The sequence below is a fragment of the Agelaius phoeniceus genome, chromosome 16 (assembly GCF_051311805.1).
Source record: "Agelaius phoeniceus isolate bAgePho1 chromosome 16, bAgePho1.hap1, whole genome shotgun sequence".
In the NCBI taxonomy this organism is placed as follows: domain Eukaryota; kingdom Metazoa; phylum Chordata; class Aves; order Passeriformes; family Icteridae; genus Agelaius; species Agelaius phoeniceus.
In genome coordinates this window covers 4,406,733-4,434,299 of record NC_135280.1, presented here as the reverse complement: position 1 = coordinate 4,434,299, position 27,567 = coordinate 4,406,733, and the positions used below count along the sequence as shown (strand labels likewise).

At 45.0% G+C, this 27,567-nt stretch overlaps 1 protein-coding gene across 2 annotated transcripts in view; it reads right to left on the bottom strand.

Moving 5' to 3' along the window:
* TTYH3 (tweety family member 3) overlaps nt 1-27,567 on the bottom strand; it is a 76,579-nt gene that overhangs the window by 30,041 nt on the left and 18,971 nt on the right. For both annotated transcript variants that reach the window (XM_077186811.1, XM_054643964.2), the window contains exons 2-3: nt 8,206-8,375; nt 53-164 (exon numbers count right to left, since the gene is read on the bottom strand). In XM_077186811.1, coding sequence (XP_077042926.1) covers nt 53-164; nt 8,206-8,375 — 282 coding nt within the window. The remainder of the gene's footprint in view (nt 1-52; nt 165-8,205; nt 8,376-27,567) is intronic.

Below are 27,567 nucleotides of genomic sequence, written 5' to 3'. Positions count from 1 at the left end.
AGGTGCTGAGTGAGGCTGCTGGTGGCCCCAAGGCCGTTTTTGGGGTGCTCACCCTGTCCTGCACGCCGGCCATGGTGCGGTTGGCGTGGCGCAGCGAGTACGTCAGCCGGTGGATGCCGTCGCTGGTCTCCCCATTCCCGTAGAATCCCACAGCAATTCCAGCACTGCAGAGGAAGAAAAGCACCAAAAGGCAGAGGTAAAGCTGAAAGGCAAGTGGGTAGCACAGGGCTGATGGCTGCAGAGTCATTTCCCACCAAAGGGAAGGCGCTCGCTCCCGCAGGGAGCTGGGGTTGTGCTGCTGCTCAGTTTGCACCTGTGAATATTCACAGCCAGCAGCTCTCCATGCAGCACCCACAGGGCCAAGAGCAGAACACAGCAAACACAAGCAGAACACATATTTCATTCATGGTAAAATAATGAAAATCTGTTAGATTACTGTTTGGGAGCTCAGAACCAGAAATCCAGCCTGTGGCTCCTGTGAGAGCTGCCATTGCTGTGCAAGATGCCCTCTCTACATGAAATTTTGTTACATTTTTTTAAAGCAGGACACAAAGAGCTTGCTTTGACTGCTTGCCCATGGTGGTGATTCCTCCAGATACATTTTCCATGCCCTCTTCCCTACCCTGTGAAATATCTATGAACATTATCTTGATTTATCTTCCCATTAGAAACATTTGTGTCACACTGATTTAGAGTACTGGGAAGGGAGGCATAATAACTTACTGGGACAAAAGGCTTATTTATTTTTAAAGCAAGCAAATTTCAAGCTTGCAGACACAATTCAACTCTAGCTGCTTAGCAAATTACCACCTATCAGCTGATTTTCTATAATTGTCCACACATATCAGTCTGCCCCAATTATGAAGCAAACCATATTAGCTTAAGCCTCACTTAAAGGAGGAAGATCCTGTAAATGAGTTGCAACTAGAGGATTATCTCATGCAAGTCAGCAATACCTCTTCTATGAAGAGATCACTGCAGGAACTCACAGTTCCTCTGCCCAAGCCCATATTTCCTAATAATAGAGGAGGAAAGAACTTGTGAAGGGATGACACAACTAAACTCAGGCCAACCAAACCTTACCAAGACACAGTTTTTCTGTTCCCATGTTATATTTAGCTTGAGAGCACCCAGGACCTTTTCTAGGAAGGTTCTCATGACACCAAGGTTGTGTTTGTGGCAGTGCAGAGGAAGGAGGTGGTGATGATCCTGTTGTAAATCTAAACTTATTCTGGATGAAACATTTAGTTCCCTCCCAACACCTTTGTGCACTGTTCCTGCTCTTGCTCCTCTCCTGCAGGAAGACACATCCATTCCTCCTTGCCTGGGTTCTGCTTCAAAAGAGTGAGCAGAACAATGCAGTTCACCTGGTCACATTTCTCCTCGTATGTGACAAGAAATAGAAGCAAAGATCATAATCTGGAAGCAGATTCACCAGGAAAATCTGTGTCAGCCTCATGCTTTTTCCAGCAATTGAATCTCCATAAATTATAGAGAGCTTGGCCCATAAAAACCAAGGAGTCTTCTAGGGACAAGAGGCAGCCTTCATAAACAGAAAGAGAGGCAACAAGACTCCTTCTGTGTAACTCTGTGACTAAATATTTAGCATTAATAAAAGGAATGTGCCTCTTTCTTCAGGAACACCACTCCTCAAACATTTTCCTAATGCAAATTATGCTGATAACTCAAGAGAGAAAAGCCCTCTGCATTCCTCTGGTTGCAGCTATTATCAGAGCTTGATAACACATGCCTGGGGTGCACGGGGGTGGAAGGGATAAAAAAGACACACTCCCCCCTCCCCCTGAAGCACAGAGATTACAGATGCACAGCTATGCCCAGGATAAGGCAACTCAGCACCCCATCACAGAAATTACAAAACCATGGCTTGGATTTCTCCTTGTCTTATCAGAGCAAAGAAATTCACACAGACCCTTTCAGCCTCCTGAGCTGCAGAAAAACTTAACAGTTGTTCCTACCACAGGCACCAAATAAATTCCAGAACATTCTGGACATTGAATAGGCAGATCTGACCCCTTTAATTAGCGAGCAATTTCTATTCAGCCTGTTTACAGCTACTAGAAGCCTATTCTTTCAGCAAAGACTTGGTAAGTGCCCAAAATCTGCTGCTTGGCTCTCAGTATTCCCAGCACAGTAGCAGAGTTTTGGTGGGAAAGACTCAGAAACAGCACTCTGGAATAGCAGCAGGATCCTTGGGGATGCTGCACAGAGCAGCCAGTTTACTCACAGGTACCAGGATGAAGTGCTGGCAATACAAACAAGTGACTTTAAACTCGTTGCCCTGTTGGAGGCAGATCTAGGCTGGCAGTTTTCCATAGGTTTCCCATCCTGCCCAGTAAAAACCACAGCTCCCACTGCCCTGCCCCTCCAGGCACAGCCACTGCTCCTGAAAGCAAACCCCGCAGCAGAACAATTGGGATAAAAGCCATTCAATCCAATAATAAACTCCTGTAGACATGAGACTCACACATTCACTGCAAATTACACATGAAGTGTTAATTATTCCATTCCTGCCCTGCAAAAGCCAGCTCTGCATTCCCACCCTGAGCTGGCAAGGACCACTTACACAGCCAGTCCTTCCCCCAGGAGCAGTTTGGTGGCTTTTCCTCTTCCTATCAGGGTAGAGAGGGAAGGAACCCATCCCACAAATCTGGGCTGGGGGCAGCTGTGCCTGAGGAGGGGCAGAACTGAAGGGCAGCCGGGGGGAACTGCTGCTGCTGAGCTTTGTTTGCATTTGGCTTCATCTAAATCCAATAGTTGTTTCAAATCCCTGCCCACACACACTGATATGAGTTGCTATTGTTTAAAGCAGATTTAAGGATTTACACTAGTTTTTAACTACCTTTTATATGATTAAAGGGAAACAGAGGGGCTCCTTCTATTTAAGAGCATTCTTTTAAAATAAAAATAGACCAACTCCTCTTAACCCAGCAGCATAAGTCCTTGAGGTCATGAAAAATCACAAGGCTTCTTGCACGAACCCTGGAAGGCACAGTGGCTTTAGATCCAGCAGATCCATCTCCCAGCACAGGATGACAAAATCATCACCCAGTGGGGGCATTTCTGTCACACAGCCTGGATGCAAGGACAGCATTCCTGAATGACACAGCTCTTCTCTACCCTGGCACCTCCTGGAAGATACTCCAACACATTTTCAGTGCTTCCATAGGAAAGTCATGGCTATTTCTGCCAGTCTTGCTTCTGTTCCACTTCCCCTTGAGTGCTCACACCCCTCTCTCCTCCCAAATCCAAACTGTCCCATCCACAATTCCTCCTCCCAAATCCAATCCGTCCCATCCTCAATTCCTCCTCCCAAATCCAAACTGTCCCATCCTCAATTCCTCCTCCCAAATCCAAACTGTCCCATCCTCAATTCCTCCTCCCAAATCCAAACCGTCCCATCCTCAATTCCTCCTCCCAAACCTACCTTGGCCAGTCTCCTGTCACTTTCACTACCACCACCTCTCCTCTGCTTTCCCTCTCACTCATATTTTTTAATAAATTCTTTAAAAATCAATCTATCACAGTCTTACAGGCCATTTAGAAAGTTGCTCCTGCTATTCAACGCTGCACTTAAAAAGCCACTTGGCTACTCAATAGTTTTGGTAAGTTTTAAGAAACCCACTTATTTAAGTCAAGAAAATTGCACTTTGAGCTTAAAGCTCTCACCACCAGTGATATCACACTCACAGACACCCACTGGGGACACAGAGCTCCACAAGCTCTTCAAAGAGTGGTACAAGTGAGATGGAAGAGGTGCACACCAGGATTTCTGTCTTTTCCTGCAGATACAACAGTGGGATCTAAACTCCTGCAGGCTGTACACACACCTCAGTGTCACTTTTCAGCAAGACTCCAGAAATTCAAGTCTGGAGAGCAGCTTTCCCATTGTTTGTGTGCAAGAACCACCTGCACTTTGGACACCTAGGTGAAGAACCAGAAAAAAATAAAGGAAGTGTAATTCTGAATTTTCTTGCAATGTGACCTGCAAAAAACAACAAAAAAAATGTTTTCTGCATTTACACATGATGAACATCAGAGCATTGATCTGACACAGAGAGGTTCTCTGTGCTTTCTGGTGATGACATCCCCCACACACAGGCTGTGACCCTTGGGTACCCAGACAGCAGTCTGCAAAGATGAGCACTAGCCATTCACATCACATCCTTAGAAATGAATAATCTAACTACACCAAGTCATCTTTAATTACAGGAACTTCATAAGAAGAGCCCTTTTTAGACTTCAGGTTCTCAGGAGGAATGTTAATTTGTCTGCCTAATTACCACCTTGCACTTTCACACCAGGGGAAAGTGCTATTACTGGCACTTGATAAAACAGGTTTTTACCATTTATTTGCACCCATTTCTTCCTGATGCCCTCTCCACAAAGCTTTCTCCCCACCTTTGGAGCTGAGGTCCCTTCTGGGAGAATTAGGGTCACCTAAGCAGTGGGTGAGATGCTTTACAGGACAACTCCCCATACACAGAAACCAATCAAAATTGGTGAGGGCTAGCACTGAAGCATTAATGGAAAAATCCAGGCTAAGCATTCCTGTAGCTTTTGTGGCTAGAGCAACTGGGAAGACTCAATAGAGACATTTTGTTGGAAGCTCCTGTTCACCAGTTCTGCCTCAGAATGCTGGCTCAGCATTCTCCCTGCTGTGAGTGATTCGGAAGCAGCCAAGCACAGAGCAGCACTCACAGCTCAAACAGCCCCCTGGCACTGAGGGAACCCAGGGAACCATGTTCTAGGCACAGCTGGACTTCACCAGAGTTAACAGCTCTCAGCTAGGAGGACAAGAGTCCCCTTCCAAGTGCTCAGACAGAGCAAACCTGCTGCTGGCTGGAACCTCTCGCTGCCTCAGCACCCAACCAGAGGCACAGAAGTGCCTCCCAGGGCAGGCAGAGCTTCAGAACAGCCTCAGAGGGTCAGAACAGCCTCACACCCCATCAGGACAGCTGCTCTGGCTCTTCTGGAGTGTGTGACACACAGCTGGGAGAGCACAGGATCTGTGCAGAGGGCTAATCTTTAATCAGTGCTAGCAGGAAGTCCCAGGTGGATTCCAACAGCTGGAGTGGGATTGTTGGGAGCTGTGTCTGCATTCCCAGCACAGACTGAGCTCAGAGCATCAACACACACAGCTTTGGGGGCACTGTGGCATCCAGCTGCTGCAGAGAGGCAGAAAACCAACCTCAGCCCTGCAGGAGAGCAGCAGCACCTTCCTCACCATGCTGGTACCAACCTGCTCTTGCTCAGGCATGCTGATTTCAGAGAGGAAATTAAGCAAGTAATTTAAAAAGTCAAGAAAAATGATCATCCAATATCACTGGATGTTCAGATAGAACCTTATGTTATGACCCTTAGTTTTATGGTTCTGCATTTAATACTTGCAGAAGAAAATTGTACACCAAGGATGAGAACAAGTGGCTCAGATTTTGAGGAAGCCTAAGCAGCTTTCCAGCTTGTGGATTTGACAGAGTCACATCAAGTTTACCAGAATTTATATGCTGCCCTTCCAATGTTAAATTATCTCACACATGCTCTGGAGAAGTGCAGAATACCTCCTTCTCACCCTTTCCACAACCAAAAACAAACACAACTACCACAGGGCAGCAGCTGCCTGGGTCACATTTGCTGCATAACAATGGCTAACAAGGGCCTGTAGCAGCAGCACAACTATAAATAGCATCAGCAGAGCTTCTGTAAGAAAGGGTTAGGACCACAGCTCTCTCAGTGAATTGGAATGGATGCAGCTGAAGCTCTTAAGATCACAAAAATAAAGGTGAATAAGGCTGAGATTTCTTCTTTACAAGTTGTTCTGTGGTTTGCCTTTCCACCCCAGGCACCTCCTGGCAAGCAGCAAAGCATGGAAGAGCTCCTTGCAGCAATCCTGGCTGGTACACAAGGTCTCCTCCTCAGCCCTCAGCCCCTGCTTCTGCAGGCAAATCCACCCCCAGCTGCTAAACTCACCACAGAATGTCTGCTCTGCTCTGTCTGCTCCAACACTGCAAGGCTTTGCTGTTCTCTGCAGCGAGTGCCTCGAGAGAGCAAACACACAAATCCAGTCTGGCTCCTGGGCAGCTGAGCCTGGCCTCCAGGGAGCCCCTCACCTGCACAGGGGTCACCAGCACACCCAGCACCTACCAGCAGGCCAGTGCCAAAACAGAGCCACAAGGCACTGCCAAGTACAACCATCTCACTGCTCCCTCCTCGCTGAATAGGGGGCTGCTCCCAGACCTGCCTGGCCCACAGAGGGGCAGCTGAGACCACCTGGAGCCTTGGGCAAGAGTTGATGATGCTTGGAATTGGAAAGAAAAGCAAATTGGAAAGTGTTTGATACAGGGCACACATCCAGAGGACTCATTCTGCCCAAGCCAAAACAAGATCAGAGGCTCCTTCCTTCCCTATCTGCAAACACATCCCTGCTTTCAGATGCCCCATCATCCACTTTCTAGATAATCATTTCCTTTTAAATTCTCCTGCACCCATTCTCCACTAAATACTGATTTTTTTTCCCTTGATTTTCAGCAATCCTTCTTTTCACCTCACCTCCAAAAGCTCCTATTGCTCAGTCATAACACCAAACACTGCTGACCCTGGCACCATTACCAGCAGCCCCTGGAGATGGAACATAAGTGCAGATAACAAAATGCAGCAGTGTCTTACACAGGCTACAAAATCTGAACATTCCCTCCAGGCAAACACCAATCCTTCCAAACCCAAAAGAATCAGCTGTGACTCTTTCTTTCTAATCTACTCTCCCACACATAGTGATTCTTTCTGGACACCAGGTTCTGAGAAAATCTGCATTTAGGCCTGATAAATATTTCAGCTGTATCCATCCTGTTTAAGTGATAAGCTCCCAAGGACGGAGGGTCCTTGATTTATCATTTGAAAAGTATCAAAGAGCAGGACATTAACTATTCCTTTTCACATTGCTCAAACCACCAGGCAGCTCTGCAAGCAGTAGAAAGGAAGGAAATATATTACAGACATTTAAAAACATACATACATCAAATGAAAGAAAGAGGGATTATTGCCAATATTTACCAAGTAGAGGCAGAGCATTTTGATGCCTTGTGAAGGCTGACCTAGAATGTAGGAATGTGCTCCTTGTTGATGGAGTGACAAAACTATCCTTTGTCTCCTCAAAAAGGAAAAGAAGCCCAGAAGCTTCCTTTTTGATTAGGCAAAAAGACATTTCATATGACCTAGGGGATTTTACCTCAAACTTAAGGATAGCCAATTAGATAGAAGCTAAAAAGTCCTGCTTGAGCAATTTACTAGAAAAAGAACTAAGAAAGTAATCAGTTTTGTGATGTTTTCCCAGGCAAGCCTCCAATTTCTGGCTATATATGATTAGAACACAGAGGTGGGTTAACAACCTTTTGACACAATGACAATAGAACACACGCTAGATGGAGTTAAAGAATAAAGTAGGGAGTTATTAAAAGGATATCCTCAATGGATCCACCTTGGGCAGTATAAGAGCCCAGCCAGGGCTATACCCAAGATGAACCAAAATGGTCACAAAATCAATGACAGGTTGTCATTGTTAGGTCAGATGTGACATATACATACGTGATTAGGGTCCAAGAAGAAAACATTTTTTATTCTGCATGTTCTCCAGCTTATATACTCTTAACAAAGCGTGATCTTAAGTCATTACTACATTACAATAACTTACTATATTCATTGGTGCAAAGCTATCTTTTCTAATCTGTTTCCATGCTGATGGCCTTGTCTTCTTCCTTGCTATGGATACACTCGAAAATCATCAACTGTTATTTCTTCTATTAACTCAACTTTGCTTGCAGGCCAGCTGTCAAGCCCCTCCAAAACTGCTCACAGGGTCTCTCACTTTTATAAGCTCTGCTCCATTTGCATATTGGAATTAATTGTCCAATTACAGCTTTAGATTATGAAGTCCCATCCTTCTTGTTTTTCTCTCTTCAGTCCACATTGTTTGTGCTCTTGGGCCTGAGATTTGGATCATTTGTCCTTGGTCCCCAGCTGGAGCAGGAATTGTTTTGTCTCCCTGCTCTGTGCACAGAGCTCACCATCCCTTAATATGAACCCCAGACCCACACACTAAAGCAGCACAGAAAAACATAAAAGCTAAGCCCTGAGGCATTATTGGAAGAGTGGGGCCGTGGTTCAGGACACAGAGGACGGGGATGGCCGTACCTGCAGACGAGGGTGGCGATGATGACGCACCAGGCCGTGCAGCAGCAGTCAGCATTGAGGTGCTCCTCGCTCTTGCGGTGGCGGCAGCACAGCCAGAAGGAGTAGAACAGGAGGAAGAGCAGGTCCAGAGCCAGGCAGGACAGAGCAATGCCACCCAACAGCAGCAGGGCCTGTGGGGACAGACATGGGGTCACACCCAGCCATGGCAGGCCAGCCAGGACATTCCTGAAGATTGTAGGGATCCCCGTGGCAGGGAGAAATGGTGAGGGGGACTCCATCTTATTAGAGGGTTAATTAATTACTTTATTATACTGTATTATTCTATGTGACATTACATCTAAAGTGAATCTGCAAGCACTGAACTGCACTCACCTCGTGACTGTCACCCAACAGCCCCAGCACAAACACACATTTAGGCCTGATAGGCCAAGGAAACAAAACACCATCACTCTGGGTAAATAATCTCCATATTGCATTCTACTTTTGCACAAACAAATGAGATAAGAATTGTTTTTCCTTTCTCTGAGGTTCAGAGAACGTGAATCCCAGAAATATTCTTGGGAAGAATTATGCCTTGCTTTTCTCTGTGAGGAGAAATGTGGTGACACATACCTACCAAGGCATACCTTGCCAACAAGTCATTTTGCGTGCTTGGCACATTGTTAAAATATAAAGAGGTGATTTTTTTGTCTCACTTGCTTCCCTCTGTCCATCCCACTCAATGAAACCACGTTCTGTACCTCAGCAGTAAATAGCTGAGCCATTTTGTCTGTCCCAGTCTGCAAACAGCCTAAGTTAATCAGAGGGTTTCCTCTTTACTACTGATCACAGGTCAGCAGATTTAGAGAACAAAAATAATAATAAAAAAAAAAAAAAGTGCAACCAGCTGCCTCTATCTGTACAGTTTTTTAATCTTCATGAATAAATATGCAGGCTTATTCATTAGAAATCCAAGTGCATGAGTGGGTTTGAAAGGGGGTGGAATTTATTATACATGCATGAGATTAATTTTTTTAAAAAATCAATCTCCATGCAATGCTTCTGTTAAAGGTAGACCTAGAATAAATACTAAACCCCACCATCTACCATCCACATATATAAGTACAACAAACTTGGATGCTACAGACACACTTGAAGCAGTCACAAGTTAGTGGAAATTATACCTATTTCTAGTCATGTTCCTGGGAGGAAAGGGAAGTTGTAAGTGTTTAACTCCCCTCCAATTTATTTTTATTTGAAAGATCCTGCCTAAAATCCAAAAATACAAACCAATTCTGTTAAATAAAATAAAATTTTAAAAACCAAATCCATTCCAACACCATATCTAGCCACATTTTCCCACCTGCATGAATCAAGCAAAAGGATGCAATTTTATCCATAAGGTTTTTTTGATAAATCCTTGTTACTGGTGACAAATGCCAACTTACTAGAAATTATTTAAGTATCTGGAAAGAGTCCAGGTCACTTACTGCTGCCCCAGTATTGGGAATTCAGACATAGATCTGTATCAGCTAACCTAGAACAAAGGCTTGAGTTTTCAAACCAGTATCTCTTTTCCTCCCCATGCAGAAATTCCTTAAAGAACATTTATTTGCTTCCTCCTGATTGAAACAATAACTTCCTTCTGATCAAAAGGAATACAACAAGGAATGCTGAGATTAAAGTAAAGAACTTTCACAACTGGTGTGACTGTTTTAACGGGGTCTGGTAGGAACTTGCTCTTTGTAGGCTTTTCTTTCCCCTTTTTTCCCCTGCTCTGCTCCACAGGCACTCCCTGCTGGGTGATTATCCTGGCAAACAAGCCCCACAAGGTCCTTCCCAGCCACAAAACATCAGGCACACATAACGAGGTGCACACCAGCTAAACCCAAGTGCTGCACCACAGATACCCCACAGAGCCCCTTGCTCTTGGCTTTCCCAGCTTTACAAACCCTTTCCCATCCTTTACAAACCCTTCCCCATCCTTTACAAACCCTCTTGGCTTCCCCATCCTTTACAAACCCTCTTGGCTTCCCCATCCTTTACAAACCCATCCTTCCAAACCCTCCCCAAGCCCCCCAAGCTCCCTGGGCTGGGGGAGCTCCCAGGTGCTGCCTTCCCAAACCCAGGAGCAGGAACTCAGCCCCGCTGTGCAAAGTGAGCTCTGGGACCTCTCCCAGCCAGGAGTGGGGGTGGGAGGAAGGGAACAAGCCCAATCCCCCTTTCCCATGCTTTCTCCAGATGGTGGGAGCTCTGCTGGAGCTGCTGAGCAGAAAGGGGCCTCTGAGAGGGGAGCTGCACTCCGAGCCCTGCGTTCCCCCACTTCTGAAGCCTTGCCACAAACGAGCACTCCATGCTCATTTAACTAACACACTTGGCATACCAAAGCTCCTCAGGGGTATTCTTTATTTTTTAAACATGTCAGGCTGCTGTAAGGCAAAGCTTTCCTGCCCCACTCGCCTGCATTTCTTTCTTCACACCCTCAACCCTCCTGCACATGCTAAAAGGCATTAGTGCTGGGAAGACAAACTCAGCTGAAAACATCCTCCCAGCAACCCTTCTATCAGCAAAAAATCCACACTGCAGCTCCAGATGTAGGGGAACCGCCCCCATTGAAAGCAAATAAAAGGAAATACTTTAAAAAAAATCTTAAAAAACGAAAAATGGATATTAGACTGCCAACCAGCAAGCAACCTGAAGTCCTTGCTTTGAAGGGACACTTAATACATGTTTTAAATTTGCATCTGGCCAAAAGGACTTGGCTGGCCACTATACCACAATCTGCATTCAATTTTCCAGAGAATATTTATTTTCCATTAATGGATATGTGCCATGACAAGTGAAATCATCCAGCAGAGCAGTTATTAATCTTTCTGACTGATGAGTCAGTTTAGGACCCAGGAACTGGCAGGCAGTGAAAGCCTGGTCACAACCAAAGATATTCCTCTGCCTGCTTGTCAGGATTAAATGACAGTATTTAAAAAAGGGGGGTTGAGGCTGGATAAACCCTTAGACACTCTATCCTGCACCAGTAAATCTGGGACTCGGTTATCCAAGGCCACATTATCCCAAGTAAATGTAAAATTATGCACTGGGCCTTTTGCCACAAAAGAGCATCAATTTGTCTTCGAACATTTGCTGAGCTATCAGAACCTTTATAGCAAATGATGCATGAACTGCCCTTACAGGAAAATGGAGACAACTTGGAGGAACAGCATTTTACCACTGCACTGACACTAATGGCAGAAGTGGAGACAGAGCAGTCCCTGAAAATGAGAGTAAATCCAAGTGGTATCCCCAGACTGGCAGGAGACGAAGCTACAGTGTCAGGAAGCACTTTCAAAATAAAAGCTGCACACAGGGAAGTAACCACAGGAGCATTGCTGGCTTGGAGAGGCACCACAGAACCTGAAAGCCCTCAGTGTTGGGCAGGGATGGTGCTGCAATGTTAGCAGCCTTCCCAGCTCCAGTGTGGCTGCCAGGATTTGTGGTAAGTACCACCTGCATGGGAGTAGGAAGCCAAAAAAAAGGGCAGAAAGCATCTAGAGCCTCATGGAGAGAAAGGGGAAACACAAAGCACAGAAAAAAAATCCTCCACAAAGCTGCTGAGGGAGTGGTCAGCTCTTCCATGGGCTATGGTGTTGGTATCATCCCTAAGGACTCACATGCAGAGCAACCTTCAGTTTGGTCAGTCCCTGCTCTCCAAGACCCTGCCTTATGTTACTGGGGATCAAATAAACCAAGATAGAGCCTTGCCTGCTGGATGAAAATCCCATATATGAAACAGGCAATGAAATAAACCAATACACAGCCTTGTCTGCTGGATGAAAATCCCCCATATGAAACAGCCACTTGCAACCTGCAAATTCCAAAGGGTGATCCACAGTGTTAGTTGTCCAAATATATCTATGGACTGTGGTCCTGCAAGGCTAATTTTAGCTGCTGAAACTGCACTTTAGGGAGGTATATTTCATCCCATCCAATAGATGAAGTCACAAAGAAAGGAGATCTACATAAGAACACAAGAAAAGGGATGTACAAGATGTATTTATTTCCTTACAAAGGGGGAAAGCCTAAATAAAGCCACAAAGCACCAGAGAGCAGGAGGTAAACTCTGGGTTGCATTCATGTTAAATGTCAAGGTTTACCACTGCATTAAATGTTGTTTGCTCATCACCTGACTTTACAGAGAAGTGTTGGCTTAGTGACTCTTCTTCACATGACCATGTTGCCTCTGCCATGAAGATTATTTGGCACAGAATATCCTGGCAGCAGAATAGGTTTAAGAAGTTAATTCTGAATACACAAGGGCTCAAAACAATCCAGGTGTTTATCAGGTACAAGTTTTACCAATCTCAATTTACCCAACTTCCAATTACCACGCTCTTTAAACCTTAACTGCAGTAACAGCAGCACAGAATAGTGAGAAGCTCTTCACATGGAATAGATGATTGCTATTTTACTGCCAGTTGGAAAGTCTACCAAAACTCCTTAAGAAACTTGAGAGCAAAGCTGAAGCCTTCAGGTGGTTTCTGAGAAGCGTTGCAGATTCATTTTTAATTTTCCATCAATGATTTTAAAGGTATTTTATCTTAAAACTTCATCATTTCAGCCCACAGAACAAAAAGAGCTACAGCTTTTGAGCACCTCAAGAACACAGCTGTCTTAATCACTGCCAGATTGAGAATGGTTTACCTTAAAGTCAGCTTTTGCCAAAAGAAAGCTTTCCATTGAATCTGCAGCTAGTGTTCTTTCTGTATTTCCATGCAGAGACTTGAGATAGTGATAATAAAACAGAGAGAAGAGGTTAAAGGAGTGTGGGAAGAGAAAAACGTTCACCCAGAAGAACAAATGAAGCAACCTGGGCTGCTGCCAAAGGAGCACTCATCTCTATTTATTCCATGAAGGACGGAAGTCATCTTAGCAAGAAAAGAAACTGCTGTGGGATAGTGTCATGCCTACACTACTTCCTACCTTCCTACACTGCCTTTTTTTTTTTTTTTTTCCTTCCAGACTGCAGGACATCTCTCTAAAAAGCTTATGTACTCACAGATGATAAGCAGTTATGTTCTACCAAGCTAACTGGTTTTTTAAATATTTTTTTTGAATGCTGGCAACATGAGGAACACCCTGACCTCTTCATCAACTTGTTCTGAACAAGCTGTGCATCCAGAGATTTGGTTTTCAGTACTTAAAGAAATGCTGTACGAGGTGTTTGTTGAGTGTCTGGGGATGTCACTTGTGCCACAGCCCCTCCAGAAGGGGAGGGAGCACAGGCAGCCACAGACTGGCCAGTGGAAGGTGGGGGAGGATGTGGAAAGCACTGCTGATGTCAGCACTAAAGCATCCCCATCTCCTCACAGGAACAGCCCTTCCCAGGCCAATTACTGCTCTCAGCACTGCAGGAGCAAAGCTGGGCAGGAAATGTGCTCTGAAGGGGCTTTTCCCACGGCACTGAGATGAATTCTCTTCCATGAGGGGTCCCTCTGCAACAGGGAAGAGCTCCATGGAAACAGAGAACAGGTTCCACTGTCTCATCCCTTCTGCAGACATCTCCCACAGAAAGCACACTGCTAAGGGAGTGCAGATTACAGATATATTTAGGGCAAGTCCACACTGGAGCAAGCAATATAGGCCAACACTTTGCCTTTAGCTTTTTTTGGCTATTGGCTTTCCTTTCTGGAAAGCAGGAAATGCCAAGGGTTGTGTCATGCTTTTTTCCCCTGTTTTTTGTTGGTTTTTTTAAACACCTTAAGACAATACAGCAGACACACTGGAATAAAAACAGATCTGCAGCTGAAACCTGTGTTAGCACAACTCCATCACTCAATTCCATTGACCAAGCTGGTTAAATGAGCAGCCCAGTTTCCCCAGCACTGCAAAACTCTCTACATAGGCATGGGCATTATATAGTTAATTGGTATTAGAGCTGTGAGCTAAAGCCACTTTAACTACAAATGAGTGTTCACACAGGGATTTAATGTAGTTTAGCTAGAATGGCCTTAATTCAGTATAGTTTAGTTCACTTTAGTGCATTTAAAGTGGTTTAACTAATCTGTTTTGAATTTATTCCTCCAGTTAATTCAGATTAATTTCTCAAGTGTAAGCAACAAATAAGAACAAGGCTAGGTTGATTAAAGATTCATCATCATTTCCTCCATACTAACATTGTGACCCCTTATTTCATAATTAAAGACTTTCAAAACTCTGCCTTTACATTTGGTCCAATTCACAGAGGCCAGCACTGTAGAGGCCAAAAATACACAGCTTGCTGACCCTTAGCTCATTGCAGCAACCAACTCAACAGAATCACTGTGAGGGTTTTGAGAGCTGTGGCTGAATAATAAATACATAGCTCAGGTGTGTCTGCACCTCAGCTGCCACAGGTTACACATGGGCAGGTGCTGGGATTCATCAGAGCAGCTCACATCACACACCAAAGAGAGATGGAAAGCACAGACTAGAAAGGGTTTGCTTCACAATTGTGTTGGATATTTCTCCCTGCCCATGAATGCAGATCTAAGCTGTGCTAATCAGCAGCAAACACTGAGGTCCTATTGGGTTGAAGTCAAACAACAATGCATTTATTCCCTTAGTTGTTACCAACTCAGCAATCTCCATCTTACACAGCAAGGAAATGTTCCCAGAGGTAAGAGGGTCCTCTAAATTGGATGTTCTTATCCCTAGTTTCTCCAATGTTCTTATCCCTAGTTTCTCCAGAGTGCTGGCTGAAAGCCTCTGTGCACTACAGCAATGAAAAGAATGAGACACTCTCACCAAACACTCAGTTTCCACTGACAGGTCCCCACAGACTAAATCTTTATTAAATGAGGCTTAGCTCAGAACTGGCAGCTTGTCAAATGAGCATTCTCGCTGAAAAGGCGGATTTCCTTTCTGGGGATTCTGCAAATTCCCTTGCAGGACTCTAAAAAAACACACCACCAGGATGCATCAGTGCTCCTGCAGGTCTTTGCCCAAATCCCAGACCAGCAAAACGTCTAAGAATCCTCATGGGAACAGGTCTTCAGCTTCAGAAGGTTATTTCTTCTTAGTACTCCCAGCTAGACAAAGTTAGAGCCATTAGTTAGTTTTGTTAAAAGGCAAGGATATCAGATAATTTTTTGGGATATTGAGGTGAAGGGCACCAGAAGGGTAGCTGGAGGAATTTGGCAGGTATCCTGCACCACTCAGCTCACCCATGGCAGACCCACACAACCCCACCAGACATTCCTTTCCCACAGCAGATTAGCTCACACGTTCCCACCCAACAGCAGCTCCTCTCCTCCAGGTCTTTTAGAAGCCACTTCACTTCCTTGCTTAGAAAACTGCATCACCCATTAATGCCTTAAACCACAGGCTCCTCACAAGGCAATTTTCCAGCAAACTGGATAATGGAAAGAAACCCCATGCTATAAAGGAAGTATGAATTTAATGCTCCTACAGCTCAGGGCTAAGCAAGCACTGCCTGTATAACCTGGCTGGGGCTCAAGTGCTGTATAAATTCCCACACCAAGAGAATTCCCCAGCCCCAGCCCTCCAGCAGGAGCTCAGCTTTGCTCCTGCAGGCCTGGAACTCCCTGAAGGAAAATTGTGGCACTGCCTGCAGGCAGGGACCTGGGCAGAGCCCAGCACGTGAGTGAGGCAGCACTGGTGTCTTTAAAAAAAAAAAAAAAAAGAAAAAAAAAGAGCAGGAAATGCTTAGGCCTGAAGCCCAGTGATTTAATCCAATTTCCATCCCTTTTTCCCTTCCCCCTCCTACAATGTGCACTCTCAGAGACAATACGCTTCATTTAGAGGGGAAAAACATGATCTCTCCTAAGTGCCTGTCCTTACACTCCATCAAGCCAAGTGCTGGGACACTGCTTTTTTAAAAATCTATGATGGCCATTCATGCTTTGGCACAGACAGCAGCCTCAAGGATTTTCTTCCAAGGCCCCAGCTGTACAGAGTTTGTGCTTTACTCCACGTTAGCTGTTCTTCAGCTATTGCTGTTCCTTATTAAATTTGGGTTTCAAACCCAAGTGTTCCTCCTGCCCCTGTGAATTTTAAGAATTCTCCACAAAGATTGGGCCTTCCACTAGAGGTGATTACAGGCATCATCTACAAGTCTCCCATTCTTCTGCAGAGCCCAAACCCTGTCCTTTCCAGGAGACATGGCACCAGTTCAGATTAAATGCAGCATTTAGGCTCACAGCAACTTCTTGATCTTCTTAATCATCTCTTCTTAAACCAGACAACCAAATCTGAACTGATCAGCCACTCCAGAGTTTGAAGACACTGAGCCCAATCCTCAGCTCTGATGTCCTGGCAGGGAGGTCACTGCAAGCTGTCACCAGTATTTTGCCATTTCTAGCAGGGAGAGGATAAACAAGGCACTGGGGAGGGAGAGGAAAGAGCATGGAAATGAGCAGAGCCATCCCAAAGTGGAACAGAAAACAAATCCTTGTCCCAGTGGTGGAAACTCTGCCCAACCCATCAACAGGGTTAGCCCATGCCCTCAGCAGGAATGGCAGTGTTTCCATGAGCATAACCACTGTAGATAATGTGGTTCTGCTCCCTTCTGCCATTATTTTGCATTATTTTGGACGTGCTGCTTTCTCTTCAGGCACTATTTTAATCCCATTTATGTCTTGAGAGTTTTGGCACTGAGCATCTCCAGCTGCACGCCATAAACTTGAGCAGAACATTTGCTGCACTGAGCCACAGAAGTTATACAGAATAACAGAGAGAGAATCCAAATTGGAATGGAAACTCTTAACATCACATTGTTACTAATGTTAGACTTGAAAGGCAACTTAATGTTGCCTTTTTTTTTTTAATGTATACAACTTGTTCCATATCATTAGCACAATGAAGAGGTCTTTTTCTAAACTACAGCTATTAGGAAAATGTCTAAGTGAGAAGCTCTAGCACACACTTTGGCATTTGAAGGCAGCAGAGTTTAAAAAAAAATTAAAATTAATTAGAAGGAAAAGAGGTACTTTCTAGCCAAGATTACAAATCCACTGCAAATGGCTTCATAAACTGCTTTTATTATCACTGAATGGACAGGAAGGTAAGCAGCAATAATTGAGCTTCTGCATTTGTGTGTCAGTGATGGCAATGGGTCATTTTAGTGTACTCAGGTGTCTCTGACAGGGAGATCCACATCCAGTTTGTACTCAGTTTGCAACCTGAAGTCAATCCTCAGCATAAGAAGCAGGAAGTTTTGGAACAACATGAAAATAACCACCAGGAAAACAACAGGCACTGAGTTTCCATAATGTTTACCCTGCCCAGCTTCACTGGCATTTGTCTACACCAGTGGAGCAGGTCAAAAGGCTGTTCACACAGCAAAAACTGAGTGCAGCTCACAATGCACTGTAGGCCTAGACAGGGTGAGAGAAACAGCACTCCTGATTGCAATAACAGCCAGCCTGGGGTGGCTGCCCCCAGGAGTGACCTCTGGGAGGGACACAGAACAAAATCAAAGGCACACTGCCCTACATCCTCAGAAAGCCATGGCCCACTGTGCTACAGCCAGCAGCACACATGACATCTTCCTTAAAATAATTTGTATTTGAAGCCAGCTTCAGTGCAGTATGTGGGTCATGTGGAGAGGCTGTGAAGAGCTGGGAAGGGGCAATATCCCATAGGAAGAGCTTCTGGGAGCTGGGGAAGGGAGAACAGAGACCTCTGACCCATCTATTGACTGTGGGTCCCGCTGACCTCCTTGCACAAACAATGCAAACGTGCCTTTTAACTGCAGAGACAAACAGGTGCCACGCTTCTCACCATCAATTCACTCCAAACTGCCTCTTTCAAGAGTACTGTAGTCAGAGTTCAAAAAAAGAAATAATTTTTTTAAAAGCAGGGGAAAGAAAGGGAGGAAATCTCTTCCTTCAACTTAAAACTGCACCTTTCCTTCCCACGAAAGAGGCTCCTTCATGTGCAGGAAACATTTCAATTTCAACTCTTCTTTAGTTTTATTTTGGGGTTGAGTTGCCTTTTTTCCTTTTCTTTCTTTAAAGAAGAAAAAAAGCTCTCAAAAAAAAAAAAAAAAGCCCCTCAGGGACAAAGACTACCAATACTCACTATTGAGAACCTTCAAACCCATGAAAAAAAATACTATAGGGGGACTAACAGAGGAAGCAGATTAAAAAAACCCATGCAAGCTAGCCAAGACCCACCGCAGTCACAGCTGGAGCCCGTGTTTCTGCACCACTGACAACACTGGGAGTGTCATTAACCACTTCTCCTCAGCCCGTGCAAGGGAGACTGGGGAGCTCAGAAAAGCCTCCTGCAGGCTCCTGGCCAAATGTGAGAAGGGATTAGGGCCTCCTCAGGCTGCTGCCCTGAAGGGAAATGCAATGTGAATATGGAGTTTCCTTTGCAGCTCTTCCCACCAGCAGAGCAGAGCTGCAGATGCTCCTCTCAGCAAGCAGAGCCAAGCTCCTCCTCAAGAGCAGCGTTCTGGTGAGTGGTCACTGCCTCACCCTCTGCTTCTGCTCCCCAGCATCCTCCTGACAAAAGGGGAGCTCACACTTTTTAAATTCCCCTCCTGAATGCCATCCCTGAGCGAACAGGGGCACGGCTAACAGCAGATGCTCTCATAGATTAAACCCCTTGCAATTACAAGGCAAATCTGATGCCCCAACACACATCCACAGGGGCATCAATCTCACCCTGTGGCTCTGCTTCAGCAGCTCCTCTTGCAGTTTCCTCATTTCCCCACGGGGCTGGGGGAAGAGGGGAATCTGTCTCCTTTCAACTGTTTCAAAGCTGTTTAACTCTCTTAGGGTTTGCCTGCAAAGCTGAAAGCTGTCATGGACCACTGGCCTAAAAAGATTTAAAGCACTTGGTTTATATCAACTATTTAAAGACAAACACACTCCACTTTTAGCTTCCTTTACACAACCAAGTTTGGGAATATGTAGGACACAGGGCTATCTGGCTGTAATAGGGGTTACATCAGTTAAAAGGAGAAGGTGTTTGCCCCACTGTGTCCTAATAGGATTTTTCATTAGTTGCTTTGCTTTCCCATGACATACACATCATATTCACTAGAAATCAATGCATTTTATTGGTAATTTAATACACACACAGCCTGCCTTCAGAGATCCTTTCATCCTGCTCATGGGATCAGTGCTGGTGGGATTCCTCGAGTTCCTGCACTGATACTCATTCATTCAGCAATTCTTCTGAACCACAGAGATTGATTTTTCAGGAAAGTTCCCAGAGTTCTCTTAGAGGTTCTGCCTGCACTTATGTCATGGCTATATTTAAAGAAGGAATCCCACTAAAGTGGTTTATAACGTGCTCTGGCAGGACAGTGTAGACAGAGCTAAATCCTATTAAGCTACTTAAGTTGCTTTCCCCCTCTGAAGTCATCTGTCAAATGCTGCTCCTAGACATAGCAGCCAGCTATCAAACTGGCTTATCAAGAGCCATGCTTAAAACACCAGACAAAACTGTAAAATGCAATCATCACACACATGGGGAAGAGAAACTGGGGCAGTGTGCTGTTCCAGTAACCTCCTGGGATCCCAGAGGGTGGAGAAGGCTGGTGATTAGCTTTTCATTACAGCTAGATTGTAACCCACTTGCACACCACTGGACCTTATTAAAGAGAAAATAAGAATGACTGTGTCTTTAATGTCAGCCTTGACTCTTCTGAAAGCACTGTATGGACAATACATGAATGTGAGGCATACTTTTAAAATAGAGATCACACTAACAGGGCAGGAGGGGGTACCTGGCAAAACAAAGCACCATTCAGCCTTAACTCAGCACCCCACAGAGAAGGGGGAAAGCAGCATTCATGGTTATTTCATCTCTTTTCCCAGTAACTCAAAAATAGGCACCACAGAGTCCTGAAAGGTTAATTCCCATAAATGTTAAATGTCCACGTTTAAAGCTCCAGCTTTAGAGCACTCACTCCACTGTGTCAACACATCACTGCTGCTGTGACAACACGCTGCTGAGATTTCAGAGACAAACCTCAATTCCACACATTCCATACAACAATAGAAAACAATAGGCTGGAAAAGACCTCTGGAGGTCACTGTAGTGCAACCTGCTGCTTAAAGCAGGGCTAATTTAATGGATGGGGCTGCTCAGTCTTGCCTGGGCAAGTTTTGAGTGTCTCTAATGCTCAAGTTGCCAAAGCTTCCCTCACCCTGCTCCAGCACTATTAAAAAATGCTCATAAGTGGCAGCACCCATTTTCCATTCCCCATTTCAGCTTGAGGTTGTTGTCACTTGTCCTTTTGCTGGGCACCTCTAAGAAGAGCCTGGAACATCTTCTCCATCTCGTTCTTCAGTTATGCAAAGGCTGCTCACAGATTTGTCATTTCTCCTTCTCCTCTCCAGGCTGAAGGGTCCCAAATGTCCCAGCATGCCTTCCCAGGTCAGCCTCATCTCATCTTTCCCCACACATGTTCCAGCTCACCAGCAGCTCTCCTGCACCAGGGCCCCAAGGAATGAGGCAGCTGCACAGAATTTATGCTGGCACACAACAGGAAGAGAGTCCATGCATGTGAAATGGCTGATGACCCCATTTTAGGGCTACTTTCAGCTTGCTTACAGGCCTGGCCAAACCACAAGCCTTCAGAGCTCAGGTTTTTCTCCAGCTGCATGTCCCACCCAAGCTGACAGGGTCACCAGCAGCAAGAGGTGACAGATTTCCCCCACAATGGGTGTGAGAAGCACAGCAAGCACCATCAGAGTCTGAGACTCAACAGCATTCATGGTATTGCTCAAAACAGCACAGTGAGACAGCTGAGGGCAGACAAGAGGAATGGCAGGGCAAGGCAAAAAGCAGCAATAGAGAAGTGACATGCTTCAGACTGAAAACAAGGCACCTGGGGAGGTGTTTGGGATCCCAAGTGCAGGGATGCTCCTGTATCCCATTGGCTGCTGCCTCCCAGAGCTGCACAGCAATGAATGGAGCTGGAGGCTGCCAGCTCACATGGGAGCTCCCAGCTCAACCCCTCCTGGCATCCCCAGAGCCTGCCCAGCTCATCCCAGCATTGATCCCTGTCCCAGCCCGGGCTCAGGCAGGGAGACAGGAGCTCGCTTAAACAAATCAGCAACCACTTTTTGGAATCTTCCAAGCAAATCTCCTTTATTACCCTTTAGGTCCTCATAAACTGGCATCCCTAATTGATCTCCATCAGGTCATGGTAAAAGAAAAAATCCTGGCTTCCCTTTCCACTGAGAGGGGAGGTTTGGGTATGCTCTTTTTCCACATATCCAAAATAAGCCATCTGGAGCTTTCCAATAATCATTTTTTCTGTTGATCTATATTCTCCCAAAATTTGGAGATTTCTGGGATGCCAAAGTAAGGATTCTTGCCTGTATACAAGAATGTAGGATAATCAAATGCTTTATCTTGGTCCACAGCTCAGGTTTTCCTCGACAAGCAGGAAGGCAGAACTGCAGAAATAAGGAGGGGTGAGATGTGCAGCTGTGCTTGTGCCTGACACAGCTCAGAGAAGTGCTGACACCCAAAAGGGATTAATACTCCTCAAAGGCAGCAGCACACAGCACAAGTGCTGCTTCTGTAGGTGTTTCACTCCATTAATTCAGCAAAGTGAGGGAGGAAGTGGTCTCTACAGAAAAAGCTGCCCAGCCTCAGCTTCCCTATGAAAGGGCTCCAATCCCAGGGTTCCAGACCTCACCAAAGTTTATAACAGAAGATCAGAATTCTCAAAAAACAAGCAGGAGAGAGCAGAGAAAGTGGCAGCATGTGGGAAAGGAGCTGATCCAGCTGTTGGGCTCACCCCCAGCACAGCAGGACAGGAAGCCTGCTGGGGATGAGGAGGAGCAAAGCTGGTTCTGGTGCCTGAGCAGCACAGGTCCCAGCAGGAGAGCTGGTTACACCTTCCCTCTTGCACAACAACCTAAACCAAACCCCCAACAGATCCAAACAAAAATTAATCTAAGACACAGAACTCAAATGCAATGATTTGCAGGCTCTAGCACAAAAATATCTTGAATTCTCTCCATCCAGACCCTAAGTCATTTTCTTCCAGGAGCAGCTCATCTCCTGAGCAGTCACAATTTATTGATCAGGTGCCTCTGCTCAGGCTGTGAAGTCCCCAAGGGCTCACTCTGAGCCTGCCCCACTCAGGGAGGGGAAAGCAGCTGCACCTCTCCCTTTTTGCCATTACACAACTGCACTACAGCAATTGTTTGTGCAGCCTGGAACACCCACCTGCCTCCCACTATTTATAAACCACTGCAGGAACAACTGAGTTTTGTGTCACTGCCTGCCCTGAATTGCCTGCCCTCAGCTCATCAAACAGCACTGAGGCAGATGAGAAGCACCAGCATGAAGTCAAAAAGATAAGTTTGGCTCCTGAACACCCAACTCTGCACTGAAACAGGAGGCCCTGAAGCAATCCATGCTGCCAGCTCTGCTGGGGATAGAACAAAGAGCAAATTTAATATCTTAAATACAAAACCCACAGGTTTCCTGCATGCAAACATACACACACCCATTGCTGCTATGGTTGTCTCAAACAGGAAAAAGCTCCAAGAAATACAGCACCTTCATAGACTTTCTGGTCAGAGAGGAGTAGATCCTGCCACCCTACTAAGTACTAAAACTATTTAAAAGTTTTTAGGGACTAAGTGTACAAATTCATTTGAAAATCTGTCACATCCACTGTTGGTTGCTTTGAGCAAAACTACTTGTAAAGACATTTGACAAGCAGACAGCTAAATATTAGATTTCTTTATTACTTTGGCAGTAGCCAAAAAGGTCTGTAATCATTTATATGGGCACAGTTCTCAAGCTTATAAATTACTGTTATTTTGGAATCAACTTACTTTTACTTCAACAAGGAAAAAAAAGAGGTAAAAAGCATAGTTTTAATAAGTGAGATCTCTCCAGTTTTGACAAAGCACTACTTTCCTCATTAACAGCTGCTGCTACATATGAAGGTGTCAGACTTTTTTTTTCTTCTCCAACATCACAGCTGAACATTTAGCAACAGAAGAAAAACAAGAAAGCCACCATGAGAAGTTGTGACAGTTGAGCCTGTGATGGGCAGTGTGGCTCTCCCTGGGCTCAAGCAATCACTCCCCACATCACTGCTGTGGTCTCTGAGCTGGACACAATGCCACTCTTACTAGAGCAGCCAGGGAAATGAAACAGCAGGTAGCACAGCAGCTTCCAAAACCTGTCATCTACCCCATCCACAGAGGGAAGATAGCCAGGTTTCCCTCTATTTTCTCCTCCTTTTACAAAAACAAAAAAAGCTATAAATCCCTAGGTCCTCAAGGGAGACTGACTTTGGTATCCACTACACAAATACCAAGATGTGTTGTTTAGGTGAACTACCCAGAGGTCATCATCTCCCAGCTGACCTGCTGGAGCAGCCAAGCACAGCAGACACAGCTCCACACTAACAAGCAAGGCAATTTCTGCTGCTCTGCTTGATGATCAAAGCTTCTCCCTCAAATAATAAGATCCCAGGGTCTCCAAGACCAGTTTGGTAACAGCTGAGATGGGAAGAAGACCCTTCCCTTGGAGGAAGCAAACACCACACAAGCTTTGTGTTAAGCTTTGTGTCAAACTGATGCACAGCAGCCTTATTAAAACCTGCAACTAACTTAATCAAGGAATTCCAATATTCATAACTGAACTTAAAAGCACTACCCTCTGGGATACCAGAGAATTTCCCCTCAAAGACTGTTCACCTCATTGACAGTCATGTTGCTTTTCATAATCTTGTTCACAAATTCAATCAAGCTCCAGATAAAATCTAATCAAGTTGGACAAGCTGAATTGCAAGGGCTGTCCTTTCAAGTCCTTTAACGGGAGGTCAGCTCAAAGTAAGCCTCTGATGTCTCAGGACTTGAGCAGGATAATTTCATGTAGTTCATTGCTGTAGGCACCAAAGATCATTTTAGCTCCCCAAACTATTTTTAATACTCACTCTAGTGGAGCATTTGATCTCTAGACAAGCTAGGTTTAGTCTTCCGTCTTTTTTGCTCAAATCCTCAGTGATTTCTCCAGGCACAAAAGTGGCTCTCTCAGGTACAGGAAAGAACAGCTATTCACAAAACTTCATTATTATAATTGTTCTTCAACTGAAGTTTGTCCCTCTGGAAAACATCACCATCCTTGAGAACTACTGCTAGTCTGGAGACACTGACCATTCCAAAGCAGATATAAAAGCACCCAGACTGCCAGGGCAAGGCATTAAGGAAACCCTCGTCATTCACACTCAAGGCATGCTGGTCACTTCAGTCTGCCCTCTGGAGACACCCTTTTCCTTTTCCCCTCAACTGAAAAAACAAAATTCAAGCCATAGCCAAGATTTAGATCCTTTGGCTGCTCCCCAGCAAACAGGCACTAGGAAAAATTTACTCCCACAAAAATTAAATGAGAGAAGAAGCCTTTTTATAATGATTCAATCCAGGCTAAAAGATTCATGAAGCATGAACATAACTTGTGATCTTGAAAATAAAACTCTTAACTCTTTCGAATGCATGCTGATATTGTAAGAAAATAATTACTCAGGTGGTTCATGGTTCTAAAGTTAACTTTAAATTCTATCTATGGAGCCCAGGAAAAACTGGATAACACTTAAATACCTTATATGACAGTGTGACATTGCAAACCAGTGTGACCAGTTTAAAGCATGTGCAGCCATATCCCACATGTGGCTGTCACCTCACTGCCTTCCTTCTGCTCACCAAGCAATAGGAATCCTGATTCAGACTAACACATCTGATGCAGATTCAAGGCAACTCTCTCTATGAAAGTGGTGTTGATGAAAAAAAAGCTTTCATAACAATATTAGTCACAAACTCTATTATAACTAAAATCTTAAGAGGTGAACAACCCTTTTTCCCATCATCATGCTTCCATGGATAACAAGACAATGAGTGGTCCCACTAGCCAAACTCTTGAGAGAAGTAATTATTTCTCAGCTACTGAACAGATAAACAGAACTACCAAGTTTCCAGCCAGCAAGCCACTCCCCTTCTTCCTCTTGTTCAGCATGTGTAGCTCAGGTCATTTCCCATTTTGATCCCAGCAGGAAGAGCTATTTCAGCCAGTGCCCAGAAATAAGAAATTCAGAGACCCAGACTCACTGGCTGCACTGCATTAAAAAGCACTAGGAAAAAAGGCCACTGATTAAAGGGAGGCTGCCTTTATCTCCAACACACCAAACATCTGAAAGGATGTTCCCTCCCAGACACTTCAATGTATCAATCTTGCTTCCCTTCCTTTCTATTTTTTTTAAAGTCTCTATAAAATAAAAGAAAGTGTTTGTTCATTTAACTGTTTATCCAGCTAGCTTCAAAATTAAAATATTTCTGCCCTGTCTCCAATCCAGGTTGGTCCCTAGTGACCATCTCCTGTATTTTACATAACACCATCTCTTCCTAGAAACTAAGCTCTAGGGAAAATGAAGAAGTAAGGAAGCTCGAGCCTATTCATCAGGCCTGACACTTCCTATGGGAATGCAGCCCTGGAAAACCATTTCCCTGACAAATGGATGGGCCTGAACTGAGCTGCACAGCCTGGATCTCACTTCTCATCACTCTTCTAAAGAGGGACAACTCTGGAGAGGGCTTCAAACTGCAGATGGGCTTGCAGGAGGGGAGCTTGCAGGGCAGGTGGGGACTGGAGCTACATTACAGACCCCAGCTGAGCCCCAGGGCTCTGCTCAGGTGTCACCTGTGGAGTGGCACTGCACCCCAGCTCAGAGCCTGCCACACAGAACAGCCACATCCAGAGCTCTCTGCACACTGGGGAGGAGCAGAGGCACACACAGCACCAAGGAGGGCATCACATCACACACAATCCACTGCTGCAAAGGGAAAATTGATCACCTGCTCCTGTGGCAGCAAGAGCTGCTCCAGACTGGTAAAGTGATGGAGAGTGGGGTCTTAAGGGCAGAGGGAAACAAAGGAAGAATCAGCTCTGAAAAGGAGGGGCTGATGTTTGCGCTTTAAGAGGAATATTCCCTGCTCAGCTACAATTCTGCAGGTCACAAATGAACCAGAAATAAAATGTTATTACAGACCCTTTCCCCAGCAGTCCAGTGGGCTGTTCTATGTGCTCTCAGCATTGTTTCCAACTCCAAACCAGAAAGAAGCCATAAAGGGCAGGAAATAGCTCATCTATTAGCCAAAACCAGAAGTGTGGTTTTTTCCATGATGGTTTAAAAAAAGGTATGGTTTAGGAAAGCCTATGGGGTCACATGAAGACAGAAGTCAGCCAGAAACCTTTTATTTGGTTTCCTGATTTCTGCTTCTTGATTGAGCACCCCAAGATATTCCAAAAGGGAGATTCAACACAAAGCCTGCCATGTCCCACACTTTTCCACCCAACTCTTGGTGCTGCAGCACCAGGAGGGCCCAGGGACTTTGTTTCCATGCCAGGTTTATGCCAGGCCAGGGTTATAACAATTAATCAGCCACAACTATCCAGTGTTTCATGCCTGGATCAGATGTTCAGTTTGGTTCACTGGGCAGCTGTTCAAACACCCTGCTCCAGGCTGGCAGTGCTGCTCCTGTGCATTCCAGGCCTGGTTACACTATAACTGGAACCAGAGCTGCCTCTGAGTGAGAAACCTGTTTCCAGCCTGGGCAGTCCCCTGATTTTATCACTGAGCAGCCCCAGAGTGCAAAATGTTCCAGCCACCCTCCTGAGCCATGACCTCAGGAACCACAGATTTCCACTTCACACAGGTGTGATTAAAAGATCTAAAGCTGGAAACTTTATTAGGCATGGGAGAGTCACATCAGTGATGGAATTGCCCATGCAGGACCTCAGATTTAGGTACCATTTGCACAAAGACCCAGTGTTGAAACCACAATTTTGCACTATTTCTCTGCTGAGGTCTTGCCTGTAGGTACCTATCACAGACAAACATCCATGTTCACAGCCCAAATCTAATTTTAAATTGTGCTGTGCATGTTAAATTACAGTACTATCCATTTCTTGATCTTGTTCAACAAGCAATATAAATGTATTTATTCCAAATGGGTGCTGGATGCAGTTTCACCACCACACACAGGTCCTGGCACTGCAGCACTGATACAGCAATGCCATTCCATGGGAAATCGGGACAAAAAAAGTCTTTAATGTCATTAAAAAGCAAAGGGGACTTTGAGCACACAGTTACAGACAATGGTCAGAATCTCCCTCCATATAATGTTTAAAAAAGAGATTTGCAACTCTGTAGAGAAACAGACTCATTTTCCAGAGATTCAGATCACAAGTACAAACCTTGCAGCAAAGTTTGGGCTCCATACAACCATGAGATTTCCTGGGGTTTCAGTGTACACACAGACAAACCTAAAGTCAATTTGTTTGCATGGATTTCTACAACATAAAGATGTTTGGGTTTGATTGTTTGGAGGTTTTAAAAACAAC